General features: G+C 41.2%; 1 protein-coding gene across 8 annotated transcripts in view; it reads left to right on the forward strand.

The window, feature by feature from the left end:
- Nucleotides 1–19,723, forward strand: part of dab1a (DAB adaptor protein 1a) — a 239,738-nt gene that overhangs the window by 196,598 nt on the left and 23,417 nt on the right. For all 8 annotated transcript variants that reach the window (XM_067597497.1, XM_067597494.1, XM_067597493.1 and 5 more), the window contains 2 exons: nt 12,726–12,865; nt 14,874–14,972. In XM_067597497.1, the coding sequence (XP_067453598.1) occupies nt 12,726–12,865; nt 14,874–14,972 (239 nt within the window). The remainder of the gene's footprint in view (nt 1–12,725; nt 12,866–14,873; nt 14,973–19,723) is intronic.

A 19,723-nucleotide genomic window follows, 5' to 3' on the forward strand; every position in this document is an offset into this window, starting at 1 on the left:
TAAGGCTAGCCAAATGTTTGTAAATTGAAGCTGTGATTGGTAAGCTTGTCTACCCGAGCAGCCACATTGGCAGGTGATCAGCAATCATTTGGATGTTATTCATTTCTTCTTGTAAATGTAGCAACACTGTCTGGTGTGTTTTGGGATTTATTTCCCGCTCTGGCCAACAGATGAAGTTTTTTTTCTTTTTTATTAGCAGTATTGTTTTCATAACATCATCAAACATTCAAATAGAACGTTCTTTGAGTCCTGTCCGTCTTTCATGATGTGACACAGAATATGATTACAAGTTATAATAACTTCCGATTGCTGTCAACGCACGCAGTCAACTGTCATCAAAACTCTGACAAAATCACGACTCTCCCACAATGGGATTTGGCTGACGACGTGTGGGAGGGTGTTTCTACAGTGGAGCTGGCAGCCAGCGGCATGAAAAGAGTGGTTAAGGGTTATAGCTGTGCAGCTGTTAGCCTTTGTGTGTGAGCGTGTGGATGTGTGTGGGTGTGTGTTTGCTTGTCTCCGGTGTGTGATTAGCAAACACATTATCTTCTTCGTGTGGATATTATGCACACATCCAGTCTATCTGGCACAATCACCGCAGCCATTTACTCTGATATCGTTCCCTGGGGAATCTTAGAGCACAAACAACGGTATTTTGAGGTGTGTGTGTTTGTGTGTGTGTGTGTGTGTGTGCCTTCTATGAGAGGTAATCAGATCTGTTCCCTCCAATCAGACAGAGATTGAATTGAATTGGCTGTCTGCTGTTGTGGTTGTCAGTGGAGGCCAATAGTGGGTACACAGGGATAGAAGACAAAAATGACACTCACTAGCAGATAGTGACACACACTTTACAAACGTGGCTTTTCCAGCACTAAGACTATATTTAGAGGTAACAGCCTCTTCTCTGTCCTCTCCTGCTATTTGCTGTCCTTCTCCCCCATCAGTTTATTTCTGGAAAATTAGTGATCTGTCCATCCTGATGTCTACCCTTTCACCAGTCTGGGCTCTCATTGTACTCATATATTTATCTGTCCACCATTTTTTCAGCACTATAACAACTCGGGATGGCAGGTAAGGGTGGTGAGATGTGATCACCGCTATTCCCAGGCAGGCGTCTCATTCCACTCAGCAAACCCACATCCCTCTCTCCCTGTAGCAGCCTGAATGACATACTCCTCTGCCTCTTTTCCTGAGTGTTCAAAAAACTTCATCCAAGCTTTCAAATGTGACCACACCGAATTAGTATTCAAAATGCCTGACTCAGAGAGAAAAATATATATCAGTGAAAGCCTTTTATTTGCCTTCCTGAGTCTTGGCCTGTGTGTGTGTGTGTGTGTGTGTGTGTGTGTGTTAGTGAGTGAGTGGCTGTGATAGCTTGTGTACTCTGTGATCCTCTCAGTATGTTCAGCTTAGTCCTCTTCTCCACACTAGTTGGTGTGGCCCACCGCATCACTAACTACAGTCTCCATAGCAACAGTTTGCTCCCTGCTCATAATTTGCACAAAAGGAAAACATCCCAATGTCACACACAGGCTCTAATAGAGGCCGATACTCTCACCCTGCTGTGCTGGTTGAAGGACTGAACATTGAAAGGGACATTTCTTATTTGTTAGATGTTGACAGGCTTCTGCTTTCCATTTCAGTTTTCTCACAACACACAAACAGAGCTGGCTGTTTAGAACCTATTATTATTGCAAAATCAGTATTATTAATTTTTACAGTATGTCTTGTCAGGCAGAGTATATTGCATCAACCCATTTTTTGTCATTACTGAAGGTGATTTTAAATCCAAATGAAATCACAAAAGCCATCTCTTAAGAGAGAAGCATTTTTTAAAATTATTTATTATTAATAACCACAGTATGTTGATATGGAAAGGAAGCAAATGAGTCCTTGGAGCATCAGAAATGCTTTTTTAGCCTCAAAACCTCTGGGTGGGCAGGTATGTTGGTAGTTTAATCTGCTCATAACTACCAATCTATGGACCGACAGCATTTTTTTAGTGGTGCTATTGAAGAATGAAGATGATGCCATTTAGCATCTAAACTGACCGATGACTGATGGTTTAGGCTGATCAAAGTGCTAGAGATGTTGAGCTCATTAGCTTGTAAAATGATGCTAGAAGTGCACTTTTCCTTCCGCTGATGTATGTTAGGAAGTTCATTTAACAAGCCATGGTACAACACAAGATACAGTATGTACCCATGTTTGTAGATAAGACAGTAATAAGCTAATGTGGGTTGCAGTTCAAGGTCTGTAGCTCTTTTTGTCTGTTAGCTAGTGTCACTGTGAGCTACTGTGAGATTGTATTGTATTGACAGGGGGTGCCATGATAAGATTTAAAAAAAATCACTCTTTGTTTGATTTTTTTCCCAAATCAAATACAGGGCTTGTAATTTATGAATTTCATTTAATTTTAGTTTTACTCTAAGGATGTGTAAGTGGAGTACACTGTGAGGAAATAAGAATTAGAGACATAGAGAGACACTCTGGCAGATGCCGGGCTTCCTTTTCCTTTTCATGCTGTATGATGCTCTGCAACCCTCCTTTTCTCCATCCCTTTTCCAAGACCCCGGCTGAGTGAATGAAGGGAGAGGGTTCATTACACAAGACGAGACAGAGGGAGATAGAGAGGGGAAGGACAACAACTTCAAGTGGTTCCATATTTTGGCAGAGATGACAGACATGAGAGAAGACTTTGTTCTGGCACACTCGCCTTGGCATGAAAGGAGGACTGCTGTGTTTTGAGGAGTTACCTGTGTTTCCTAATGCTTTGAAAGAAGGGCTTCTAGTGTTAGACAGTCTCGCACACACCCACGTATGTACATAAACACACACACACACACACACACACACACACGGACAAGCGCACCTCCTGTTCTCACAGACAGTCGGATTTAGGAAACAAATGGTTTTGACACTTTTCACTCAGATGTGTCTTAGTGTTTGAATAGAGAAAATAGTGTGTGTGTGTGTGTGTGTGTGTATTCAGATGAGGGACTAGGAGAAGAATGACAAGGACAAAACATGAGGCACTTTTTCCACTTCCTTTGATGACAGGAAGTACTTGGAGGAAACTCACAGGGCAGGGCTCAGAAATACTTGTTGTTTTGTGTGTGTGTGTGTGTGTGTGTGTGTGTGTGTGTGTGTGTGTGTGTGTGTGTGTGTGTGTGTGTGGTGGGCGGCGGCACAGGGGCGACCGACAGTGCAGTCCATGGGGGGAACTGCTTCAGCGTTGCATGACAGCATGCTAGCGGCTTGTTTACACAGACCACTCTCTGATGCCCTGTCAGAGCTGAGAAAACATACAGCTGCGCACACAAACAAAACAGATGCACACACACACATATGCACATAGACACAGTTACACGCACACTCGGAGGCCATATTCCCCTTCGTTAGTGAGACCAATTACCTTGTAATTAAAGCCAGGGCGAGAAATGAGCTTTACCACCAAGAGTCCTAGATAGAGGAAGGGATGCTCGATTTAGGAGATGAGGAGAGAGAGAAAGTCAACAGGATTGAGAATAGCCACATGCTAGCAGAGCTATTGTTGGCTTCTCATTAAATGGAGGGAACATAGAAAAGGATGAGCTGAAATTAAAGGTATCACCTTATTCCACTATAGAACATGTTGTGTTCTGTTGTGTGTGTTAGATGAAACTCATTTCCTCAAATAAATAGCAGACCTCAGATGACCACTGCCATCCACAGCATCAAAGTTAAGTCTTAATCAAGGAGGTGTTGTACACACAGCAAACGCTGTTTCATTTTGCAAGCATCAGCTGAGTGCTTTTTGGAGATTACACAGTACATCTTGTTCTGGTGAAAATAATAAACAAAACCTACATCACAACCTCTCTGAAAACAACTTTGCCACCGCAAACACAACCATGTCGACAAGTATGCAGGCACAGAGCAGAGAGTTGTGCTGTTTCACTCTGTACTGTATTAAAAGCCTCAAGAATTTCCTAAAACTCCACTTCACTGCATAAAAATAAACTCTAGCCAAGATAGTTTTAGGCACACTCACAAAAACCTTTTTTGGGTTTTTGGCTGGATTCAAAGATCAATGCAATAAAAATAACAAACCCATTCAGGCCCATGGCAAGTGTATGTAAGATGATGGCTCCTCTGCAGCTCAATACAGCCAAATTTGTGTGTCAGAGCTGGGAGAAATAGTTAGAAAATAACAATATTTTTAGGCATTGATATTGGCTTTACACAAGGATTTTCTATTCAGGACAATCATTTCTATGCACCGGCCTTTAATAAATGTCATTATATTTGCACAGATAATAGAAGCATTCTACCACTGAACATTTTTTAATCATATTTAAGATTAAAAAATATTTAATCTTAAATATTTATCTGGTTAAATATCTAAATGACACTGCAAGGTTCTGCAAAAGTACTGTAACAAATGATCACTCTGAAATCACAAGAACAGACTGTCAATAATCGGAAGATGGAGCACATCGATGAACTTTGTGTTTTCTCGCTTCTTCTCAAACATTTCAAGACTTGTTCTGTGAACATTTCCTTTTTCAAAATTTGGTTGGTAAGATCCTTGAAGGTCGGTAGTGGACCTTTTTTTCCTCTTAACAATTAATGTTATAGATTTAGAAAACAGGAAGTAAAATTAGTCTTACTGGACATTTACTAGGAATACATGAATTAGATTTAACGAGATTTAATTCAGCTTTTAAGAGAGTTATGTTGGAAGTACAGAGAAGGGTTTACTTCGCTCTGCATCTCTGAAGCTGTGACAGAGAACTGCTGGCCACTTCATTTTAACTAGTTTAGCCATTACATTAAACTAACCAACTTGTTCAGCTGTACTGGGTGAAGGTACAAGCCAGAAAAGTCAAAGTAGTTTTAGCCACCCAGCTACAAAGTCATATCATAAAACAATGTGACCAAAAGTGCAGAGCAGAAGTAGTAGCTACCAACAAATATGGCAGATTGGTGCAGTGTGACATAACATGATGAAAGCCCTATAAGGTTAGGAAGTGAAAATAGCTGATACAAGCTATGTAAACACAGAATGAATTTGTCTGTCAAGAATATCGTCACATACTTTGAATTTAATGATAAAAATGTGTATGTATGTAGACTATACTCACATGTTTTAATTTACAAATTGCAAACAAATGTCATGTTTGGTTTCTATACAATCTACCTACCAGACTTTAAGAACGTACATTAAAATGCCTACACTGTCTAAAGCTATAAGAATCATTTTAGTAAATAAAGAGTTTCCTTAGAGGTGTCTTCCTCAACTCTCATCATACACAAGACAAAAGTTTTTCTGTTTTTCCAAAGTGACCTTGACACAGGGTGTGTGTGTGTGTGTGTGTGCGTGTGTGTGGAACAGTAATGGGCAGGGTGTTGCGTCTGTCCCTGATGTATTTTTCAGCTCTAATTTGTTCTGTTTTCTGCCCGAGAGAATAGCTGGATGCCTCAGGACACACATGCGTGCGCACACACTTTCATGCACAGACAGCTCTGGTCTCTGGCTGTGCCCCCTGTCATCCAGGTCAGACCAGCAGGTCGAGAGGAGGGAGACGGAGCTGGGGAAAAGGGAGGACAAAATAGAAAATGGAGAGAGAAGGAATGTCAGGATGAGAGGAAAAAAGGTTAGATGATAGCAATTATACCTCTGTACCTCTTTGAGATTGTCCAATACTTGTTCCACTATAAAGCTTTCTGTCTCTGAAGATGAGCCACAGCTTTATTCTAATTGGATACCAAATGACACATAATGGCTAGACAGAAAAATAATATCAAATCCTACAGTCAGAAGAGGAGTCTGATATAAACCCATTTTTGTATAAATATCACATATTTTAACAAACTACTAAAGCTCAAAAGAAGCATCTTCATTTGGTAAACACAACAGCATGTCATGTTGCAAATAAGACGGAAAAAAATGCACATCAGCAAACGCACAGTATTGGTTTATTTGATGAGTGGCAACAGTGCTTCATCATCTTATTCTACAGTCGACGTTTCACTTCAGCAACTATGGCAGTGTTTTTGTAACGTTTGCATATGCGTATACTTAGTCAAGTGTGAGCTTTTGTGTGCCAAATCAATCTGCCAGAATTAAGCCTGGAGCTGAAGGGGAAACTTGTTGTTTTCTTGGCACATGCTGTTTGTTGGTTTAAAAGAGTCTGTGTAAGACTGAGTACGAGTAAGTGCTTCATCTGAACAAGTCTCTGATAGGTAAAGAAAGCAAAAATACCCCACACACATTCATACACACACACGTTCGGCAGCAGGATTTAGAAGCAGGATTAATTGGAGAGTAACTGCCGGGTTCCCTCATGTGCTGTTGAGTGTTTGCTGGGAAACATCCCAGCTGCAGTTAAGAGCCTCTGGGTGCTTCTTCATCTGGAACACAGTGAAACAAGCTATACGCTTTACCAGCCGCTGCAAACAATGCAGGCCTGCTGAAAATAAACAGACAAGTGCAGAGATTCATGGCTATTGATAGTACCATTGGTTTTTGTGCCACTAACAAAATTTCTGAAGAATATGATGTGACGTGATGTCACAACTTACTGTTACAAATCAGGATCAGCCACAAGTACAGATTTGTTAAACCAATGACCTAAGTCTCTAATGTCTAATGAAGTTAACTGGACTGTTAAGCATTATTGGCCATACACTTGGCTTCAGTCTATAGCCTGATGATCAGCATGCATTTGAAACACCTCAGGATACATAGAATCAGTCTAGAAGCAGGAAATATCTCCTCTGTTATACTGTAACTGTGTGAATATGACACATATGTAAATGAAACAGCAACTCACAGCAACATATTGGTATCTGAGCAAGCAGCATAGTACTAGAAATGGCAATGGCAGTCTGAAATTTTGTGCATGAATTGTAATGACTTAGATGTCTTGACCTTTCCTTTAGTGCCATCATCAAGTCAAAATTTCTTTTTTCTCTAACACTTTGGTCTATAACCAAATATCTGCAAAATGAATGACAATCCCATCATCCTAAACTGTACTTTGTGTTTAGTGCTGATTGGCAAATGTTAGCATGCTAACACGCTGCACTGTGTAAGATGGTGATCACAAATGGTTGGTGCATAAGATCAGATAGTTTCTGATATAATCAGAGACCATTTGTAACACTAGTGGAGAAAGACAAGCAGGGAGGGTGACTGGACTACTGAGTGGGCCATAGCATTCAGATAAAACTGCCTATCAAGCCAGTGCAGCCAGCCAATTGAGAGTAGCTAAAACAGATACAATGTAGATATGAGGCCGCTGAGTATCTGCTCTTTGTTTGGGCGAGAGTAGGATTTAAATTCATCATGTCACCTCTCAGAGGGCTCAGTTCATATATGAAAGCAGCAGAGCCGGAGATTCACTATAGGGCTTACTGACAAGTCAAACCATCATTTAACTTTAAATGCTCACTCAGCTTTCAGCATATTTCAGTATGTGTATTGTTAACTGTCATACCTGCTGATCATCTACATGCTAGCATCATTATTTGTCAGGCATATAAGCATTTAGCTCAAAGCACCACTGTCCCTACGTTCAGCCTCATAGAGCCGCCAGCATGGTTGCAGACTCTTAGTCTTATTTTCACAGTTTGGGCCACAATTCTATCAGTATTGAGACAATTAGACAGGTTTTAAACAAAACCACAGGTTATTCAAACTCATTTGAAAGAGAAAGGCAAGACAAATGGCAAAATTATTACCCACATCCATTAAAAACACAATCACAGTTAACAGACCAACCTCCTGATTCTACTTTGACATACTGTTATTCGTATACCACAGTTGTTAGCCAACAGTTTCTCTATGCAATGAGAGATTATTAAAGGTAGTTTGTGTGCCCTAAATTTTGAGTTTATCTGCAAATAAAGTGGATTAGATCATCAGGCTAAATTTTTGGCTTGTTTACAACCTCTTTGATCATGTGAATGCTTTTGCTGTTTGCCCCGTCATTGACAGGGCAAAATAAGACGCAAGCTGTAATAAACTGTTATTTTCCTTTGAGTGCAATGTCTGGCAGTTTTGCAAGAGAGCAGAAAAAAGGGAAGGAGAAAAAGAAATCAAATGTCACTATGTATGTAATCTAAATGTAACTCAACCAAAGGGGAATGATCATGCAGAGACAGTGGGGGTTGTGTGGAAGAGAGGAGGGGAACCAGTTGGAGCAGAGTGATGGGTACACGGGAGGCAGAAGGTTACAGTTGCCAGGGGCGATGCTAGGGGCTCCCCTGAGGGACTAGACGTACTGTACCAGCAGTCACCTGCCATCTATCACCTGTGTGTGTGTGTGTGTGTGTGTGTGTGTGTGTGTGTGTGTGTGTGTGTGTGTGTGTGTGTGTGTGTGTGAGTGAGTGAGTGAGTGAGAGAGAGAGTCAGGGGGGTTCTGCCTGTCATAACGCTCTAATCCTGAGTGACATTTATCCAATGGAGGCCTCGCTCATTCATCCATCCATCACGTTCTGTTCCTCCTTCCATCCTTTGCTCTCCGCTTTATGTCCTTCCCTCCCTCTCTGCTTGTTGCTTCAGTCAAACCAAACCTGCATACCAAGTTCATACACATACACACACACACACACACACACACAATCCTGTACAACTGCTTTACTGTAGCTTAAAAAGCTGAACTCAAGATATTACGACACTGGTGTGCATTGTAATGCAAGATTGTGCAGGTGTGAGAAAGTATGTATGTGTGAACGTGTAAAACATAGACTGTAAAAATTAATTAAAGTAGTTACCGTGATGTCACCCATTGCTTTGTGAACTCCCATTTTGAAGCCTTGAGTTTGCATTTTGACCGCTGCCATCTTGGATTTTTGGGGCCAGAGGTGACCATATTTTGACGAGAGGGTGGAGCTGACCCTAATGCTAGCTGCTAGCTTGGTTAGCACTGTGCACTATTACTTTACTATGGTTAACTGTGATAATGCTAATGCTAATTTTCATTTGCAAAAAACAGGCTTAAAACCATTAAACAAAATGAACTTACTGGAAAAACCTGAACATCTGACTCCTCACAGGGTCTTTTAGTACAACCAAACACTGAGCAAGACTTTTTTAGGCGACCAAAATGTTACGATTAATTTTCATGAACTGAAAACATACTGAATTAGCGATGGTTACGGCTACACCTACACTCTGTAAATCTGGGGTTATGCCATCATTACATTACCAAACCAATGTTGTCACCGTGGTAGCGACTTGCCTGTCATGTCACTCAAAGTGGCCACACCCTTATCTGTACATGAATTTAAACCTTAATAAAATTTAAATGGGAGAGTTATATAAAAATTCACCCCCCATGCAATTGTCATGAACGCAGAATTTAACTATAAAGTCCAAAACCATTCTTTGTATCAGGCTGTAAACATGTTTACAGCCTTGTATTTCTGCTGTGAAGTTGGGCATTTTAACATTAGGGCTCTTTGGGAATTTACTCGCTTTGGAGTCAGCCTCAACTGGCCATTCAAGGAACTGTAGTTTTTGGCACTTTGCTTTGGCTTCATTTTTCAGCCCTGAAGGCTGCTGCTTGGTGTGAAAGAGAGTGTGTGTGTGTGTGTGTGTGTGTGTGTGTGTTCACCTGTGGAGCAGCCATGACTGATGCACTTGAAGATTCTTTCATTAGTGTTATGGTGTGGTAGGTAAGATGTGTGTGAACGTGAGTTTGTACATGGTTGTGTTTCTGTGTGTGAGAGAGAAAGACGTGAAGCTTGTGTGTGTGGTCTGTCACAGGCTACTTTAGGGAACAAATTTCAGACTTAAGACCAGTTAATTGGGGACAAAAACTGCGTACCCAGTTGGGAAAAAGCATATTTTTGGGTCAGTAATTAAGGTTAGGCAAGTAGTGATGATGGTTAGGGTAAGTCTCCAGGAAATAAATGTAAGTCTATGTAATGTCCCCAAAAGTAACCATGATCTGATATGTATGTGTGTGCACACGTGTGTATGGAGCAGCCATGACAGATGAAATGGAAGATTCTTTCATTAGTTGCCTTGAAGCTCAGCAGAGTTACAGCAATAGTGGACATTTAATTACAGCAGACTGAATGCTTCCCCTGCTGACACACGCATGCACACACACTCACAGGGAGGTCTTTCATGGAATTTGCTTCCAAAAGGTAATAATATAAACTTCTCCTTCTTTCCCTCTTGGCCTTTCTCGACTTCTCTCTCTCTCTGTTTCTCTCTCTCTCTCTGTGTGCTAAGTATAGTAGCAGTAATGGTGATGGATGCAGATGGAGGGAGCAGGTCTCAAATGTCAAACTCAAATGAAAACTGCTGTTCCAGAGAAACAAAAGCAGCTGGACACAAACAGTGTTATTTAAAACTCATACAAGTCCTGTGCAGCACAGATGATTTATAATGAAGACATGAATCTTCACACTAGTGCATAAAAATTCAGATCAAATTACATCATTTAAGTGAAAGAGATATAACTATTACTATACTAAGTACTATAATATTCAAAACCCTTTTCAGTTTTCCATAATTAAAGGAGCATAGCTGTTTCATTTGTACAATTTAAAGCATCTCATTTCACCCCCTTTTTTTTTTGAATCGGATGATTTTCAATTCACAAGTGTGTTTTTTGGCTGCAACATCGCCCAACATTGGTTGTTAGCTGTAAGAAACACCCCTTGTCAAATTTAACTTCATCCAGCAAATCAAATCAAGATTTCCTGGTTTGTTTCTCACAAGCAGTTAAAGAGATTTAAAGCAGTTGTGTCTCCTGACAGCTCATGCTCAGATGTGAAAGAAATACGAGTAGGTTTTTTACTCACAGCAGCTTCATGTTTAATGTATTGACGCAGGGGGAAGCAGGTGGGGTGGCGGGTGTCATCATAACTGTTGATTGTTGCTCTTAACTCACTTGTTTATGTGTGTACTCGCCCGTATGCACATTTCACGGGACTGTTTCAAGTTTAATGAAGGCAATATTTAAATGTCTTCAAACGTCTCCATGTTGAACAGAACAATCCTCCGGTGATTTAATCACTTACTCTAATCTCAGCCCAACTGAGACGTGACACAATAGAGAGCGGCGCCGCTGTTCTGTCTCACTCTCTCCAAAATAAGGACAGATGTTCTGCAGCACTTTTGTCTCCAAAGACTTTGAGGCAGACAATCATGATTTACTCCAAGTAGGACTGTGACTGAGTGTTTGTCTGTTCAATGATTCAGAGGGATGAGCTCATTCACACCATATTGGAGTGTGTGTGTGTGTGTGTGTGTGTATGTGTGTGTGTGTGTGGGTGGGTGGGTGTTATTTTTTATCAATGGGAAACAGAGTGAAGTGTTTTTCTCTTTGAGACAGTGTTCCCATTTTTCCCCTCACATGGGACAAGGATTCTCAGACAAATGAATTTTCACAAATATGGTCTCTAGCAGCCTTGGACTTTTAAGACTTGCTTTTTGAAGTTTTTACATTTCAGGGCTATTACCACAAGGGCTAACCCACCATCCCGCCAAGAGAATCCTCTTTATTCTCTGTTAATGAGGCCTTTTGTAGCTTTAACCATCCTTAAACATTGTCCAACCTCTAAAATCCTGTGTAAATATGATTCAATTCAGGTGATGCAAATGAAGCATTTAAAAATGGGCATGCTTGTGTGTGTTTGTGTGCATACGAGCCAGCACACAAAGCCGGGGGAGGTGGGAGATTAGTGTTGGACAAAGATGATTCAAAAGTGCCATATAACATGATGCTCTCGCCTGTGGTTAAAGGGCTCATTTCTAGTATACTGCAATGCTGTTGGGACTCTGTGTGAATGGAGGGAGTGTGAAAGAACGAGGAGAGGAGGAGTGGGACCTCTCCATCACTCCGGCTATGACCTTCCAAGAGTCACGCTGTTATAGAGTACAGAACTAATGCCTCAATATATTATCTGAATATGCTGCATTATCATTATGCCTCTCCCTCTCACTATCGCTCTTGCAGTCTTTCACTCACATATACACGCTGAGAAACACAATGCAGAGACACACACTGATGCAGGAGTGTGTCCCCTATGCAATATTTTATGATGAAATGTTTGCGCACTGCAGGTCAGGGGTAGAGAAGCTGAATTGGAGAAAGATGGAGAGAGTACAACACAAAGAGGACGTAAGTTTAGCCTTATTAGTGGCCATTCTCTCTCTTTCTGCTCCGTATTGTGTGTGAAGAGGAGCGCAGTAGTCACTTCAAGAGATAACATAGAGACTTCCTGGACAAGAGCAAGGTCAACACGCGACGACTACGCCGACACTCACCAATGCATGCACACAATGCTGACAATCTCACACACAATAGAGGGTGAGTAGGGAGGGAGGAGTGCGGGAGACAGGGGAGATAAGAGCAAAATGTCACGCCATTATTTTGCGAGAGAAATGGCCGAAGAGGAGAGCAGTCACAGTTTCAACTCTAATCCCTCTGAACTACATTGATTCATGCATCTGAGTATATCGACCAGTGCCATTCATATGATACCACAGTTCAATGCATGCATACCTTCGATCTGATTTAGTCACATTCCAAGATGTTGCTAACATCAGTAGCTTTGACCTGTGCTGTGGTTGTTTTTTTGTTAGATTAGTGTTGAAGTCTTTTGTGGTCTATGTGATTGATGATCCCAAGGTAATAGCACTGGTCTGAGGTAGATGGAGGTCCTTGACTGGAAGATGTACTGTGAACTGCAGCGTTTGTGTGTATGTGTGTCTGCAGGGCAGGATCGCAGCGAGGCGGCTCTCATCAGGCGTTTTAAGGGCGATGGCGTCCGCTACAAGGCCAAGCTCATCGGCCTGGATGAGGTCACCGCAGCCCGTGGAGACAAACTGTGCCAGGACTCGATGATGAAGCTCAAGGTAAAGAAAGTCTCTCTCTTCTCTTTTCTCTTTGTCAGTGTGTCTTAAATTAAAAAAATTTCTTGCTCTTTTAATTTACTGCATCTTTGCATGTTAGTCGCACAAAATGACTGACTTTGGAAGACTTCAACACCCAGAAATAATGTAACATGATTGCTTAGAGCCACATTAAGTTCCATGACCCACAAAAACCACTGAACATCAATAGCCAACACAGTTGTCGGTCCATAAATAGTTCTCTAACTTCATGCATATTCTAAACTTCCGCTTTTAAATATGCATGTATTGTACATCACAGCATAACTGTGCCTGTGTGTATGTGCATGCATGTATAGTTTGTTGCAATTTGCCAGAGGAGAAGGGTGGAAGAAGATAGATAAAAAATAGGGCCGTTATAATTTGTAGGGGCAACGATGATCAGTGCAGGGGGAAGTGAGGAGGTTAGCCATATGGATGAGAAGGGGATCGGGGTGAATGTCTCATTTGCAAGGACAGGAACAATTAGAGGGAGAGAGAGACAGATGGGGCAGTTAGCAGAGGAGAGAAGGCATATAGGAGAATAATTTGGATGATAGGTGAGAGAGAGAGAGAGATGAGAGAGGATAAAGATGAAAAATAGGCCATTTTTAATTCATTTATAAATAACATCCTAATGAACAAGCTGATCTGAAATATTGTATTGTATCATGCATATGGAAAACACATTTCTAAATGATGTTACACTAGAAAATATAAACAGAAACTTCATACAAAGCCTAGATTTTTGCTTTTTTTGTACAAATGTATGTTGAAAGAGTCTGAAAGAGCATCTTATTCATTATTAATTGTCCTTTAACACACATTGGATCCAATTTCTGCAGGAGATACTTTATTTAAATTGGCAAAAATTACATTTACGTTTTGTTTATGTGTAGTGAAAACTCTATCCAGCTGAGGTGTAGAAGGGTGAGGAGAGGATAGACAGCTCATTGATCAAACAGCTTCCCTCCTCCTCATTTATTCAGACAGGAAATCCATCAACTCTTTTTCTCTGATCTCTCCACCTCTTCTTTCCCACTGCTCCTCCCTCTGCTACCCCGGCTCTCGCAATTCTCTGATCTTGCTCCTCTCTTTTCCTCTCCTTTTGTGACTCACCTATGCAAATGGGGTTGAGATGAACGTAAAGGGGAAATTCCTCACTTAGATACAGTAATAGAGTTATAAATCATCAATATCTTATGGTATGTTCAGGGGACAGTCAGGTTGTCATGTTGCAATTTAACTTTCTGCTGTACCTGCCTTGTTTACTTCTTCAGTCATTACTGATTTTTGACATTACCCAGAATGCTTTTTGACAATTCAAGTTGCTGCATGACATTCAATATGTAGTGGATATTTTTGAACATGGAAAATAATATTGTTATTAATGTTAACATTTAAAAATATATGAATGTACTGGAAGTCACAGTTTACAGTAGTACAGTATACAGTGTTAAATATTGTTGTACATTTCTAACCAGTTTTCTTCCTCCTCCATCAATCACAAATATATTGTTTAATATACTGTTGTTTGTTTGGTGTACCAGGTATTGAATAAATTAATATCTACCAAATATTCAGCACCAGAGTTATGCAAAAAGTTTTGTCCAAGTCATGATTGTTAATATTCATCACAAGCACAGCTCTGAATACTTTATATGGACTATAGAGGCTACTGTGGGTGTAGAAACTGATGTCCCACCACGATTTGTTAGTTGGTTTTAGAGTGATACCAATATGAAATGCTTTTTTTAATTACTGATTTTGCAGAGAGATCATCATCTGTATTTGTTCAGTTATTGACAAGTAAAAGATTAGTATATAATCAAATAAGAAAATGTTTTATTATAGAACAAGGTGGCCCAAGAGAGGGTCGTAACAGACTTAACCTTGCCAGCAGATACAATACACTGTACATGTCCTGCTGCTAATATTGCTTTTTGAATTCATTTCTGTCTGTGTGTGTGTGTGTGTGTCTTCCTGTCCGCAGGGTATAGCTGCAGCAGCGAGGTCTAAAGGAGAACACAAACAGAAAGTGTTTCTGACTGTTTCCTTTGGAGGGATCAAGATCTTTGATGAGAAGTCAGGGGTAGGCTCAGAAGCAAATTTGTGTGTGTGTGCATTTGTGTGTGTGTGTGTGTGTGTTTGTTTGTTTGTGTACATGTGTGCGTGCCTGCATACAGCATTTCTGTGTGTTTCCTCTGTTAATGAGGCATCTCCATGAGAGGGAGGGACCCCTGGGGAAATCAGGAGGCCCTAATTGAAACCCTGAGAACAAGGCCTCAGTAGATGAGAGAACATGGCTATCCTATTGTCTGCCTCTCTGCAGACAACGACAACACTGGTTTTATATTATGCTCCTGGATTATGCATTTTCCATTGTACATGGCTGCTTTTCTGGTTGACCGACTGGATCTATTGAAGCTTTGCTGTCCACCTGCTATCGTTCCTCCTCGTCTTTTGTTGTTATCTTTTTCTCAATTTCCTCTGTCAATCAGTTTGCCAGACGTTTTTTTCTTACCATCCAATTAGATCTTAGAATTACCTAAACTCCACAAAAACCAGTGAATGTAAACTCCAAGATTTAATAGGATTTAACAGGACTTGTCATATATTGTAGACATTTTCTGGACAGACAAACTGTGTATTCAGTTGTTAAATGCTGCTGCATAGTATGTGTTCTTACAGCTCAAGGGAAAGTGAGCAATAGAGCGAAGTGATTTCTTTTTAAATTTCTTACTTAAGGATCCTCTGACAGGTATTGTCTAGGTTTGATGCCCCAACTGGCCATACCTGTCACGGTATCCTTGAGCAAGAAATATAATGCCTACATTTCCTAGGATACTTGGAGGGAAGCCTCACTGAACAGCCCATTTTGCCTTCGATATCTGTCAATAAAGGAAAATTTGTGTCCCATTAAATCCCAAAAACATCTTAAAAGTCCATTAAGGTGCATGGCTCAGTTTGCTCATTGTCTATTAGGATCCTTTGTGCATGTTATATTTTTTTATTTATTTTGGCAGCTGGAAAACATAATACAGCATTAACAACTGCTGTTGTGACATCATCTAAATATACAATGTGTGCTACCTGTTTCACTCTGTCTGGCTGTCAGTCTGATTGTGAATCTGCAGTCTGGTTAAAGTACAGAATGAAGCTTGCTGCTCTGCACCTGGCTTTAGTAGCTGACGTGGTAAGCCTGAGATTTACACCTCGACAGGAGCTGGATGTCACTGTGTGTATGTGTGTGTGTGTATCCAGCAGTAATTCAGAAGTGCAGGGTATCAGGCAGGCAGGACACAGTAACCAGTGGCCTCCCACATGGCAGCCATATTGCATGCAGCCAAACTCATCCCTCAACAGTCCAATCCTTCATTCCTCTTTTTATAACCCTCATTTCTCTTTGTCTCGTTCCCCATCCTTACGCCTCAAACTCTACACCAAAAGATAGAGAGGGATAAAGGGAAAGAACCAGCGATAGACAGGGAGTTGTAGAGTCAAAGGGGAGAAGATATAGAGGGAAAGGCCAAGAAAGAAAAGGAGAGAGAAAAGAAGAATGTGAAAAAGACAGATAGAGGGAGGACGGTTGGGAGGGACAGAGACAGACTGAAACAGAGTTAGAGGGATAGGTGTAGAATCAGTGAGCATATGTCAAAGTAAAGCTCTCTACAGGGAGACCTTGTCCTCTGTCTCCGCACATTAATATTAACTATAGAGATATGCTGTCCTTACTATCAGTCCTTCAACCACTCCTAATGGCTAGGGAGGGAGGGAGGGAGAGAGAGAGAGACATAGAGAGAGAGAGAATGACTCTGCTGAGGTTCAGGGATCTTGACAGTCTCATTCCCCTCCTGTGCATCAGTCAGCCAGATGGGCGGATGGATGTATGGGTGAACGAAAGGATGGATGGTCTCTCTCTTGGAGGAGGGAAGGTCGTACAGGATGGAGGGAGGTGGTGCTTGAGATGGAGGAGAAGAAGAGGGGAGACATTAATCTAACATAGGGCAGGCCAGCATGTCTCTCTCTCTGTCAACCTCTCTCTCAGTGCTCCAAGACACACACACACACACACAGACAGACACGCAGACATACGAGTGCACCACCCTCCTAAGCCCTTTTTGCCAGTCTCATCAGGGCCACTGCACCACGTCAGGTCAAGAACTCACAAGAGTGAAAGGCTGAGCTCACCGGCCTGCTGCTCCCTCACAGGATGAAATCAGAAAGATCAAATTAGTTCAGTTCAGCCAACAGAGAGGACTATGTAAAAAAAAAAAAGTAAACATCGAGGAAAGGACATACCCTGGAGCAAAGTTATTCATATGGATGGAGATGCAACTTCAGCAAGGCTAACAAGACAAAGGAGAGATGCAGCTAGTGTCACTAGTATTTACTGCCAGACGCTTCCATACATTCACGTTGGGTCTAATCAGGTTTAACTTTAACAACAGAGCATGCCACAGAGGAACGAGAGGATTAAATGAGGGTCTAGCTTTAGAGAATGAATTGTGGGAATTGACAGTAGGTGTGGACCAGAGGGTGTCATAGCAAGAACGCCAGGAAGTGAGACTCAAGATGGGTTTCAATGGACAGTTTCCCTGTGTATCCCATGCCATGAGAGAAGGTCAGAAAGCAGATAAATGGGTTTGTCAGGTGTATGCGTGTGCGTATATGTGTGTGTGTGTGTGTGTGTGTGTGTGCGCGTGTGTGTAAAAAAATTGAGACAAACAGGAGAGAGGACCTTCATTATCTGTATGTTTGTGTCTTCTTCACTCTTTCTCTAACTTTCCTTCTCTTGCTCTCTCTCTGGACTACAGTGTGCAAACTGTTAATAATCAAAAATACTGGTACAGTCCAACTTAGGTGTATGTATGTGTGTTAGTGACTGACAGAGAGCTCTGTATGAGTAACCACAGCAGTGCTACCTCTTGCAAAGAACTAATTAAACCTCAAAGCTAACCGCTAATCTCAGTCCTGTCCTACTGGCTGGAGACTGGACAGCCTCCGCAGGCTCTGTGATGATGTCTCCCCTCCAGGAGGGAGATGCGAAGAGCAAGGAGGAGAGAGAGTCAGTATCCTGCTGCTGCTTCTCCTCCCTCCCCACTCCCAGCATAGCGGGGAATATCTTGGTTCACTGGCCAGCAACTGCTGAAGGGCATTCTGCCCAGAGTCTCTCCGAGACACTGACACCGTGTGTGTGAGATTGTGAGAGACACTAGTAGTGCATATCAACAGTGCTGGAGAGAAAGAGAGAGTATGCAGTCAGTATCAACTTTTTTGATACAACCACCTGTTCTTACAAAGAATTCACTTCCCCTGAGAGTGCATCTATTTAAGCAACTTTGAGTGGCATCTGATAGTTGATGCTGCCAGATGTGTCGGCTCTAGCAGACACATCTAGGGGACAGCGGACTCCTGTACCTCACTGTTCTGTTCAAACTTTCCAAAGAATGATGTAACAAAAACATTTTAAAATGTTTTTGCAAGAAACAGCAGTCGGCCTTGTCAGTAAAAATATCTCATAGATGAGAGATTTGAAGAGAATAATGAAATTTGTTCCAGCTTTAAGTGAGCAAATAACAGCTCAGTACACCAATAGTTTACAGTAGAACCTTTAAGGGAATACAGCAGCAAAAGTTCAGACTGGTTGCAGTAAATAAAGGATTCTGCTTATCATGTGATCACCAAAACTGGACAGTTGAGTTGAACTGAAATCACACTAACATTTAATTTGCCACATGTGTGTGCATAACATGATAAAAATTTAAATTAAAATTAAAAATTTCAAGTTGGAAAAAAATGTATGTCTAAAAGCACAGTTTGCATTTTTACATTTAATTTTCGGTAGTACATTGCCTGCCAATTTGAAAATCAAATTGCAAAGTCAATTTCATACTCAGTTTCATTATTAATACGACAGGGTTATTCTTCAGACTACACTGATTTTTGATTGGAGGTTTCGTTGTCATTTTAATATTGGCAGTAATCATGCTTTTTCAATAATATTGATAAGAGGCCAGGGTAAATTACTATCATAAACAGCCAGTAGCACCAGTACCAGTAACAGTTAAGCAAGCATGACCATTTATGAAAATAAGCAGATGCATCCCTTCTTGGCAAGCTCATTTAAATTGGAATGGGATGATTGTGATGTGACCACCTGTGGAAGGTTTTCAGCACTAGAAACCTGACAACGTAGGTACTGACTGACTGTATATGTAAATTGTTTCTACTCTGCAAGCTGTACTCGCTACCATGATGAGGTAGAGCAGTTGAATTTATGCAGTCATCTCATTCTCTGCTCTCTTTGAATCAGAGTTCCTCTTTGTCACCTCGGCACCCACCCGGAGATAATTCAATAAGCTCTGCAAATGAGCTGTGTGTGCATGTGTGCGTGTGTTTGTGTGTGTGTTTTGTGCGTGTGTGCGTGTGCATGCACCATCTTAGCTGTCATTTTCAGGTCAATCAGAGGTGATAATAATAACCATTACTCTAATTATTAAATTTAGAAGACATGACTCATACAATGATTATCTATTTCTGCTGGGGCTGTTTGCATGTGTTTGTGTGTGCCCGCGTGTGTGTGTGTGTGTGTGTTAAGTTGATGTCATTCTACGCTGCCATGTCTTCCTTCTGAAGTAGCTTCAAAGAAAGCAGATGTGTGTGTTTAGCCTCTGATGTATAGAGCTCCAACCCCTAGCATGCACTCAAGGGCTACTGGGTCATTATGTTAACTGTGTGTCTCTGCTCCCAGCATGCAGCTGGCATTGACAATAACAACAAAGCAGACATTTAGTGTGACTTAACAGAGGGCTATTGCATATTATGTTGTGAATGTGTATG

Source organism: Thunnus thynnus, chromosome 8 (genome assembly GCF_963924715.1).
Source record: "Thunnus thynnus chromosome 8, fThuThy2.1, whole genome shotgun sequence".
In the NCBI taxonomy this organism is placed as follows: Eukaryota; Metazoa; Chordata; class Actinopteri; order Scombriformes; family Scombridae; genus Thunnus; species Thunnus thynnus.